The sequence below is a fragment of the Pteronotus mesoamericanus genome, unplaced genomic scaffold, assembly GCF_021234165.1.
Source record: "Pteronotus mesoamericanus isolate MK-2021 breed Mesoamerican mustached bat unplaced genomic scaffold, CSHL_Meso_final contig_590, whole genome shotgun sequence".
NCBI lineage: Eukaryota > Metazoa > Chordata > Mammalia > Chiroptera > Mormoopidae > Pteronotus > Pteronotus mesoamericanus.
Window position 1 is genome coordinate 622,275 of NW_026555207.1, and position 11,832 is coordinate 634,106.

Sequence of the window (11,832 nt, forward strand, 5' to 3'; positions counted from 1 at the left end):
ACCGATGTAAATGAGGTACCCTGATTATTTGACTCGGAGCTCATCAAAAGGGAGAATGCTGGGTGGGCCTGACCTAATTATATGAGCCTTTAGAAGAGACAAGAAACAACAGAGAGATTCCTCTGCTGGAGTAGAAGATGCAAAATGTCCTATGGTGACAGGTCCAAATGGCTGGAAGCTAAGACAACCCTCGGCTCACACCAGCAAGAAGATGGAGACTTCAGTCCTACATCACAAAGAGCTCAATTCTGCCAACAATGTGAATGAGTCTGGATGAGGACCCTGAGCTCCGGATGAGGACCCTGAGCTCCAAATGAGAGCACAGTCCGGACTGAAACCTTGATTTTAGGCTTGTGGGATCCTGAGCAGAGACCCTACTTATGTTGTGCTCAGATGTCTGACTTACTGAAACGTGAGATAATGAATGTCTTGTTCTAAGCCATGAATTTGTGCTAGTTTCTATGCAGCAATAACAACTAATGCAACAAAGTATGTTTCAGTCCAGAAAGAAGCCAGTGTGAACAATTTGTTCTGCCTTTCATGAATTTTCCACATTTATACATCACTAATTATACTCTTACTTATTCAGTGATACTTATTGATTTAATCATGATTTCAAACCCCCATTTTCCCTCTGCTTGGGTGAGTTATTTGGGCATGTGTGTTCATTCCATTTTTCTTATAATCTGGAATTCATCTTTGTTTTTCATGTAACACTATTGCTATTGTGATACAATTCACATACAACAGAATTCATCATTGAATGTGCAAAATGTAACGGTTTTTATTATATCCACAGAGTTGTGCAACTCTCATCACAAAGATTTTTGGGACAATTTCACAATCATAAAAGAAATGCTGAGCAACTCCTTTCCTACCTGGGTTCTATTCTTACGATTGCCATGATACTGGCAAACCACTGGTGGGCAAACACATGGCTAACTCGTCAACACCATTTGTTCCTTACTTTTGCCCTATGAAGTTTTGGCTTGCAACTCTTCATGGTCAAATTGCTATTGAACGAGAACTTGAATTGAAATTCATCCCCAGGACTACATTTGGGGAAGTGAGAGTGAGCTAGACTGAAAATAAATTGCCCTTTATACTCTGTCATCTGGGGCACAGAACGTTAGCCGGACACAGCTGTATAGAGTTCTCCCCTAGGAATTTGTGTTTCTGCTGGGAAAATGTCTCTTACCAGGCAGCCCTGGGCTCTTTATAAGGGCTCTCTTTGTCAAATCTGATAGCTCTGTCACTCTGTCTTCCTGAGAACTTCCTATGTCTCCTGGCAAAAGAGAACCTCTTTGGAGATGGTTTAAGAGGGCAAGATCGATCAGGGTCTCTGTTTCCCTTAGTGTCAGGGATCTTTTCTTCCCCCCCCAAGGTTGTGATGTTGAAATAATCTCTCTCTCTCTCTCTCACCTCTCTTCTCAAGAAACAACAGGTTCTGGCAAGGGCGTAGTGTAAAGGGACCCCTTGTATATTGTTTGTGGGAGTAAAAATTGATCCAACCACTATAGAAAATAAGGAGTTTCCTTGAAAAAATAAAAATAGATCTACCATATAATCCAGCAGTTCTATTTCTAGCTATATACTCAAAGGAAAAGAAACAGGATTTGAAAGAGATATATACTATCCTGTGTTTATTGCAGCATTTCTCACACTAGTCAAAATATGGAAATACCCCAAATACCCATTAATAGATGGATGGATTAAAAAATGTGGTACATATACCCAATGGAATATTGTGCACCCATGAGAAAGTAATATATTCTCCCATGTGTAACTACATCAGTGGATCTTGAACACATTATGCTAAGTAAGATAAAGCATACAAAGAAAGACAAGTACTGTATGAGATCACTTACATGTGGAATCTGGAAAAGCTAAACTTGTAATAAACAGAGTAAAATGGTGATGACCAAGTAATAGGAGGCCAAGTAATGGTGTCTAAGGGTATAAACTTGTAATGAGTAGTAAAAAACCATAGAGATCTGATACATATGAATATAGACAATATTAGACTATAATTATTGATATAATAAACACTGGTATATCAGAAATCATAATATATAAATGTATCAAAATAATCAAAGTAACACACACCATATACCTTAAACCTACACAGTGTCACACATCACATTTATTAATAAACAAACAAACAAACAAATAAATAAATACTTCCTGGGGTGACTCTTCAATGAGAATGGGATAAAATTAAATTACCTACCCTTCCAGACCCAAGAATTTTTTTTTGTTTTGTTTTCATGAGGTCAGTGCTTAGTGCATTGAAATCTTTTCTGAATGTGTTAGGAGCTGTATAATCTTCATAGTTTATAAAACCAACAGTTCAGAAATTGGTAAACTTGGTAGTATACCATATATTCAATATACTCATTTATTATCTCACTTTTAAAATGTTTACTGAAATGTTTAAAATAGTTATTCCAAATATTAAGTCATGATCATGTATTTATTTCTTCCACAATTTTTAAAAAAGTAAGTTCTTTTAAAGGAAGGATTGGCAAAAACGTGGCATTTGGAGTCAGAAGAAAAAAATTCAACTCCTGAATCTGCCATTGGCTTATTGGGTGAATGTGAGAACTTGATTCCTCTGAGCCTGTTTTCTAATCTTTGCCTTAGTTCTTCTACCTTAAAAAAGAGCTAATGAGACCCAATGTGTGTTGTTCTGATGACAACGGATGTGAAACTTTGTACTGGGAACTATCTATTTATATGTTCCTGGTGGTCTGGTTATGGAAAATAATTCTCCGAAGGGGGATACAGACATTTCCAAAAATAGTTATTTATATTGGCGAGTAGTTTCAGTGCATGAAAATTCAAGAGTAGTTTAAGAATCATAGAATTTAAAAAAAGGGAATTCTCAGGTGACTTAGACTTTGGGTGATAATGATGAGTCAATATAGGTCCATCAGTTGTAACAAGTGTACTATAAGGTGGGGGATGGTGCGAATGGGGAGAGCTCTGTGTGCGTGGGGGCAGGGTGTATTTGGGAATTCCCTGTATTTCCTCTCAATTTTGCTGTGAACTGAAGACTGCTCTAAAACATAAAATCTTAAACAACAGTAAAAATTAAATAGTGGGACATAATGTTTTTCATTTTGATTATTCCTATATCTAAATTGATATTATTAATTTTAATGTACTTTAAAGTTTTTCAATATTGTTTTATAATCCTCTACAGAAAGAATTTGCACCAAAAAAAAAAAAAATCTAAAACAGGATTCTCAGACAATATGAGAAGAAAAACACATTTTTCAAAAGAAAGAGAACAGGATGATGTGAAAAGGAAAAGAAAAACATAAAAAGAAAGCTATCCCTGCTCCCAAGCTCTGCTAATGGAGATCTCTGGGTTAGAATAGTCCTACTATTTCCCAGGAGTTTTCTCATTAAGAGGTTTCAGGCAGCCTGCATCACGGCTCCTTATATATGTCATCTATCTCTGAATAAAACACCTCCCCAGCCACCAAGGCCCTTCCTGGCAAACAGGGCAGGAAAGACCACGTCTCCATACTCTGTAAGTAAAACTACTGCATTCAGGGAAAAATGGGACTTTACACATACTAGTTTCCTTTAAGAATGAGGAAGATTTGTTAACTACAACGGGCTCTCATGGGTGCCTAAGGAAAACTGGAGATTTTCCCCCTGAAATCTGTATTTATGGACACCACAATCTAACTGACTGGGTTTCTTGGATCGATGGACCATACGTCTTGATGCTTACAACAAGCTGGTAGCCTGCCTCTGCAACTGTGAGTTTTCTCATTAGCTGTGTCATATTTAAAAAACACCATCAGGGCATTGGCGCTACTGCCCTGTCCATCACTGTCATCCTCATCCTCATCCTCATCCTCATCCACATTTACCGTTATTAAATGCCGCCCATGTACTAGTTAGCAGATTAAATGCTTTATAAATGCTTTCTCATTTACTCCTTACACATTAATGCTTTTGGTAAGCCAGTAGTTTCACAGAAGCAAATCTAATGTAACGTGCTTATTTGGAGAACTTCAACCAGCTGGTGGCAGAGCCAGCCCTTGAACCTAGGTTTGCCTGATCCTATAATGATATTAGTGACTTTTTATAACCAGGGGGGAGAGATCACTCACAGTGGTCCTGCACAGAGCCTGCACCATGCTCCTGCAGTGCAGCCGGAGTACTATCTTCACATAAGGAGGAGATAATTACCGAAAAATGGAGGGAAACACACAAAAGTTTATCTAAAATACTAGGACAGAATTTTCCATTAAAACAACAACAACACACACATACACACACAGAGTACTTTCATTTTATTTATTTATTTTTTAGAATAAAAGAAAGTTCAGTGAGATTCTTCCAATATGAGTCACATGAGAAATTTCAGTCTACATGGCATGAATGGTCAAAGCTGGAATGTATTGAGATCCTAATGTATTTCCAGAGCCCTTGGTCAGTTTACAAGTCTTGGATTAAATCGTATCAAAAAGTACCTATTTTCTTCTCACACTGCACAAGACATTGGGAGTGCAAGGTATTGGGAATATAAGAGTAGATAAGCAGTTATCTACTCCCCCGTAGCTTATTTCAGTTGAAGAGACATAGTTTTGAGAAATCTATGATCACACAGGACAACTACTAAACCAGATGCATAATGAAAAAGAAGGTGAATTCAGAGGAGGATTTTTTTCTGACTTGACCTAGAAACGGTGATGCCACAAAATGCTTCCATAAGTCAATATATTAATGCTGAATTTATAAATAGACCAAATAAGAAAGTAATGAGTCTTTACACTGTGGAATTTAGGCTCATTCAAAGAAGAGTGGGAAATACGAGAATGAAGCAGAGTACAGCAGTGTGAAAGAACCTGCTACATTTGGTAGTTTGGTGAAGTAGGAATATCCCAGGCTGACTATATGGGGTTGGGAAGAGGTTAAGTAGCAGCAAGAGAGGGTTTTGGCAACAGTGGGAAGATCCTTCAGTGTTGTAGTAAAGAGACAAAGAGTTTCAACTTCGTGTTGAAGGCAACAAAGAGCTCTGTGTGCGGAATGATGTGAAAATTATTTTTGAGATCACACTCGCATCAATATGGAGAATTTGGAAACACTTGCAACTCAGGACAGGGAAATTATCTATGAAAATAGTGCTATAGTTCCTGCAGAAACTAATGAGAGTTTTATACAAAATGGAGGTGATGGAACTGGAGGATAAACGTGGTCAGTCAGAGACCATGTAAGATTTGAACTTTTTTAACTGTGGGGATTGGATGACCTAGAGGGTTGTGTAGGCAGAATTCTAAAAGGGCCTTCAAAATTCCTGCCCCTATGCAGTTGTCCAATACAAAACCCACCCGTTGAGTGCGAGAGGACCTATGAATGTAATAGGGGATCACATCTGTGATTGTTACATTGTATAGCAGTTCACAGATGTAAATGATGTCCCTGACTATTTGAGTTAGTCAAAAGGAGATTATACTGGGTTAGACTGACCTAATCATTTGAGCCTTCAAAATAGACAGGAAGCAGCAGAGATCTGTCTACCAAATTAGAAGATGCAAAATGTCTTATTGAGACAGGTCCATGTGGCTGAGAGCAACCCTCACCCCATACCACCAAGAAAACAGAGACTCAGTCCTGCATCACAAGGGCCTCAATTCTGCCAACAACGTGAATGAGTCTGGATGAAGACCCTGAGCTCCAGATGAGAACACAGTCCTGCCTGAAACCTTGACTTTAGGCTTGTGGGATTCTGAGAAAAGATCCTATTTATGTTGTGCTCAGTTGTCAGACTTACTGAAATGTGAGATGATGAATATGTCCTGTTTCAAGTCATGAATTTATATTAGTTTTTATGCAGCAACAGAGAACTATTTCAATAGAGTATGTTTTAGTCTAAAAAGAACCAGATTTCAACTGTAGGTGTGACCCATTAAAGAGGGAAATGAAGATAAACAAGTATTCAATAAATTGTTGGTTGAGAGAAGTACTTTCATGCTACAGGGAGCCATGGTTAATAAGAGAAGGCTTTTTTTGCTTGTTTGTTTGTGTTTGTTTTTGTTTTAAAGTATGTTTCAGTTAAAAAAGAGGCATATTTACAGACTATGTTAATGTTACTAATGAAAGGGAATACAAATTAAAGAAAAAACTGTTATTTCCTGAAGTAGAAAGTGATCTATGTATTCATTTTTTGTCAGTTTAGATAATTTCCACATTCCTTATCCTCTTAATGATAATTCCATATGGGATCCCAGTTGTCTTCAAACATCACCTTTTAACACCTTGTATTTTACACTATAGTGGCATTCTGGAATATCTAAGTCCACATACCATGGATATGCCTAGAATATCTTCATGGTGATTTATACCTATCATAACCTGTGCAAGTAATTTTCATGTTCTCAAGGAAGCCTTTCTTGACCTTTCCCCACACAACTTTTTAGTACATACAGCCTCTGTATTTTAAACACAACCTTCTTACTGTGTGTATTATACTGCATTTTATTTGGTTATTGACATGTTTGTTTTCTTCGCAGTCCTATCCTTTGATAAGTATCCTGAAGGGCAGGTGCCATGTCTAATTTGGTTCTGTATCCCCACTATCTCCATTACAGGATACGTTCAGTAATTTAATGTTGGACTAAACTAACTCCAAACTTGATTGAGAAGCCAGGTGGTAGTGTTATCTTTGGAAAGGAGTAAGAGTTCTTGTTCTGAATAAGGAAAGAATTAAGAAAGGTTGAGAAAATCATAGGTGTGGAAGAAGAAACCAAATGAAGGAGATATTAACCTTCATTATCTCTGACGGAGACAGTGTCTCAGTCAGAGAAACACTATATCCATCTTTTGTCTCAGCTATCAGATGATAAAACACATAGGCAAGTGTAAGCGGTATGCAAATTGAAGTGTAAAGGAAATGTAAAAATTTGATTGTATAATGTTTTAACTTTAACTTTTTTAAGTGACAATAGCTAATGTTTGGTGATCTTTTACATCACAGTGAGATAGTCAAGTTTTTCACATACCTTAACTAATGTGACCCTCACAATAATTCTGTGTGGTACATATATTATTAATAATTTAGAGATGGAGAATTTCAGGAACACACACTTTAGTAATTTATCACATGGATTACTCAGCAGATAAATATATCACTTCATGCTTGAACCCGTAAGAGTTTAAAATATGTAATCTTTAAAAAATTGACTTGGGATGTTAAATAAAAACTCATAACATCAGAATATTCATAATACTGAATTTTGAGACCCTCCATATTCAAATAGTTCTGTTTATAATTGTCTTGGTTGCTTAGACTTGTTATGTGATATGAAAGCTAATTAGGTACGGTTCAGGTTGTATTATTACAAATAGGATGTATATTCATACAGGGTTATCACAACTACTAACAGCTACTAGGGGTTCAACAAATATTATGTCTTTATTATCATTAGATATAATCAACCAGATTGACAGACTGTATCATGCTGAAGAAGAAAAGATTTCTTTTTTGGTCACTGGAAGTTAACTTTATTGCCTATAGTGAATTACAGCATACTGTTTGCTTATCATCTAAAATTTCATACAATTCTATAGCCAATTTCAACAATATTTATTGACTGCCTGCCAAGTGAAATCAGGAAGTGATGGCTACAGTCTCCTTGAACAGATGTGAATTTACACAAAATGGGCCACTGTTAGATTTGTTTGTGTACAAATCCTGTATCCTCATATAATCATTCATTTCCTACTTTCTTCTTCTTAATTAGATATGGTCTTAGTTTTCTTTTTTTAAACCACTCTTTATGAGCTTTATATATAGTATAGATATTGTAGTTTATGAATATTTACCCAGTGAAATAATTAATTTCAAGTACTGCACTCTAAAGAAACATAATTTATCATTGCAGGATTGTCAGTTTAAGATTCTGCAGTTTGAGTTCAACATGTCAACTTTCCAAAATACCACATCCTCTTCCCTCATTTTCCTGCTCACTGGTGTTCCTGGGCTGGAAGCTTTCCACACCTGGATCTCCGTTCCCTTCTGCTTCCTCTACGCAACCGCCCTCTCAGGAAACAGCCTGATTCTCTTTGCCATTGTCACTCAGCCCAGCCTCCACGAACCCATGTACTATTTCCTCTCCATGCTGTCCACCACTGACCTCGGCTTGTCCATCTCCACCCTAGTCACCATGATGGGTATATTCTGGTTCAATGCCAGGAAGATCAGCTTTAATGCCTGCTTGTCACAGATGTTTTTCATTCAACTCTTCACTGTCATGGAATCTTCAGTGCTGTTGGCCATGGCCTTTGATCGTTTTGTAGCCATCTCTAATCCTCTCAGGTATGCCACCATTTTAACGGACTCCAGAATAGCTCAAATTGGAGTGGCCATTGTCATCAGGGGGACACTAACGCTGACACCAATGGTCGCCCTTCTTAAAAGACTGTCCTACTGCCGCAGCCGCGTGCTGCACCACTCCTACTGCTTCCACCCTGACGTGATGAAGCTGTCCTGCACAGACACCAGGATCAATAGTGCAGTTGGGTTGACAGCCCTGATCACCACTGCTGGGATAGACTCTGTCTTTATCATCCTTTCTTATGTTTTGATCATTAAGACTGTCCTCAGCATTGCATCCCCGGAAGAGAGGAAGAGAGCCTTCAGCACATGCATCTCCCATATGGGGGCTGTTGCTGTATTCTATATCCCATTGATCAGTCTGTCCTTTGTCCACAGATTTGGAAAACGGGCCCCACCCTATGTACATACTCTGATTGCTAATGCCTACCTGCTGATCCCCCCTGTGATGAACCCCATCATCTACAGTGTGAAGACCAAACAAATACGCAGGGCTGTGCTGAAAGTTCTCCATGCCACGGCAGCAAAGAACTAGATGAGTTTTTAAATTTCCTATTTCTGATCATTACACAGATGAGCAAAATGCCACTTCTGGCAATTAAAATGTTGAGTCTCAGGCTTGGGATAAGAGCATTGTGGAAGAGCACTTTAAATAAGAAGACTGGGCTACAGAAATAAATTTAGGGTCAAAAATCTCTGTCGTTATTTTCTTCAGATAGACAAGCTTACCTGTCGCCTAAAATATGGCAAAAAGGGTCTTATAGTATGGTTAGAAGAACAGAAGTAAAATGACTGAATGTTTTACTAGAGTTCTCTAATGCAACACCTCAGAGCTTTGAACATCCCTTAGAGTAGCCTCTACTTCCCCTTCAATATTCTCCTGTACCTATTTTGTACTATAGTCTATTAATGTTATTTTATCTTTATTCTGTACTTATGGACTCCCCTAATTTATAGATCACTGATTATATTTGCACTTATATTCTGGTGTTAGTATTAAGTTATCTTTTTTCCAAACATATTTTCTCCTCTTCTTTTAAGGTAAAAGTAATTTGGCCACGTGTTCTTTCCACCTTCCTTATGTAATGTCCAATCTTCTTCCTTTTAAAAAAATATTAGTTTTATTATATTGCAATTTAATTCACATATAGTTTAATTCACTCATTTAATATGTAAAAGTTTAATATTTTAGAGTATATTTACAGTTGTACAATTATTGCCACAGTAAATTTTAGATCATTTTTATAATTCACAAATGGAGCTCTGTACCCATGAGCAGTCTTATCCCCATACCTTCCATCCCATCTAGCCCTAGGCGTCTACTAAGCTACTTTCTGTCTCCATAAACTTGCCTATTTTGGACATTTTGCATAAGTTAACCATATAATATTTAGTATTTTGTTACTGGCAATTTCAATTAGCATAATAGTTTTCTGGGTTTATCCATTTTATGGTACGTGCAAGCACATCACCCTTTTCATTGTCAAACATTCCATTATATGAATCTATCATGTTGTATGTAGCTATTTTTCAGTCAATGAACACTTTAGTGGCAGCACCATTTGTTAAAAAAACTATTCTTTCCTCATTGAAATGTCTTGGTACCTGTGTCAAAAGTCAATTAACAAGAAGTGTGAGAGTTTATTTTTGAACTCTCAGTTCTATTCCATTGAGCTCTAGGTCATTCCTATGAAGTACCACATTGTCTGGAAGACTAGCTTTGTAGTAAAATTTAAAATTGTTAAATGTGAATCCTCCAACATTGCTCTTTTTTTCCATGATGATTTTTGTTATTCTAGGTATCTTAAAATTCCACAGGTATTTTGGGACCAGCTGTCTAATTATACAAAGAAATGAACTTAAATTCTGGTAAAGATTGTATTACATTTATAAATCAGTTTGGGAATTATAGCCGTGTAAATAATGTCCATAAACATGACATATTTTTCCATTTATTTTGGAATTCTTTGATTTCTTTGAAGTAATTTGTTTTTTTGTGTGTATGTGTACATTGTTCTCGGTGTGAAAATCTTGCACGTCCTTGGCTAAATTTATTTCCAAGTATTTTTATTATTCTTGATGTTATGGTAAATAAAATTTTTTCTTAATTTCAGTTTATGATTTTTCATTGCTAGTAATTTTATAGTTTATTGTATATATATTGCTCTAGTGCAACTTTGATAAAGTCATTTATTAGTTTTAATAACTTTTAGTACATTTCTTAGAAGGTCCTATGTAAAAAACAGAACATATGCAAATAGAAATAGTTTTACTTCCTCCTTCACAATCTGGATAGATTTAATTTCATTGTTTTTTCTAAATGACTTGGCTAGAATATATATAATGTAGAATAAATTGGTGAAAATGGACATCCTTGTTTTGTTTATCAGGGGAAAGTATTTAGTCTTTATCCTTTAGTATAATATTACTTATGGATTTTTCAGACACTATTATCAGTTGAGGAAATTCCTTTTTCTTCCTAATTTTTAAATGTTTTTATTATAAATTGATGTTGAATTTTGTACAAAGTTTTTTCTGCATTTGATAACGTATTCATATGATCATGTGACTTTTATCCTTTATTCTGTTGTTTCCCCCAGTGTTAAATCAACCTTGCATTTTTGGAATGAATCCCATTTGGTTATGACATATAATCCTTTTCATATGTTGCTGGATTTTGTTTGCTAGTATTTCACTGAGGAGATTTCCGCCTATATTCATAAAATATATAGGTTTTTAATATTGTCTCCACAGTAAAATGGTTTCATTGAAGGAGTTGGGGTGTGTTCCTTCTTCTTCTTTTCTTTGGAAGAGCTTGCAAAAAGTTGATACTATTTTTTTAGATATTTGTTCATGTATCCATTTAGACCTGGTGAATCCATCCATCTAGACCTAGATTTAATAAATCCATTTAGACCTGTGCGTTTCTTCTTTGGAAGAAATTAGTAAAATTATTAATTCAATGCCATTAGAGAACTGACTTTTGGTTTTGTTGACACGATTTATTACTTATTCAATGCTATATGTTATTAATTTCCACCGATATAATAATAATTATTATTTTTCCTTTTTCTTTATTTAAATTTAGTCTTCCCTCCTTCCCTCTAGTATCGTTAGGTGGAAGTTTAGGTAATTGATTTTAGATATTTCCATTTTCAATATAGGCATTGATAGCTATAAATTTTCTTATAAGCACTCTTGTTTCATCTCATATTTTTATTCATCTGAAGGTATTTTATAATTCCCTTTGTGATTTCATTTTTGGGCCATAATTTAATTTCATCTTGACTCACTTCTCTTGGAGCTACATACACCCTTGCTTTACATGCATGGCACTAGATAAGATAACAAATAGCCTTTTCAGCTTTTTAGCTTGCAGCTCTGCCTTATGATAGATCTGGGAGAAGGGTGATTGGCACCCCAGCATTCTCTGACTGCCATATCTGGAACTGAGCCTCTACCATATAAGTGGAGCT

At 36.2% G+C, this 11,832-nt stretch overlaps 1 protein-coding gene across 1 annotated transcript; it reads left to right on the forward strand.

Annotated features, from left to right (window-relative positions):
- Positions 1 to 7,940: 7,940 nt before the first annotated feature.
- LOC129076377 (olfactory receptor 51F2-like) lies at positions 7,941 to 8,891 on the forward strand. Its single transcript, XM_054580552.1, has one exon. It carries the CDS (start codon positions 7,941 to 7,943, stop codon positions 8,889 to 8,891), a length of 951 nt encoding a protein of 316 aa, XP_054436527.1.
- Positions 8,892 to 11,832: the final 2,941 nt, after the last annotated feature.

What these genes read in the sequence shown, in the direction of transcription:
- LOC129076377 (XM_054580552.1), top strand. Translation starts at nt 7,941, where the DNA reads ATGTCAACTTTCCAAAATACCACATCCTCTTCCCTCATTTTCCTGCTC.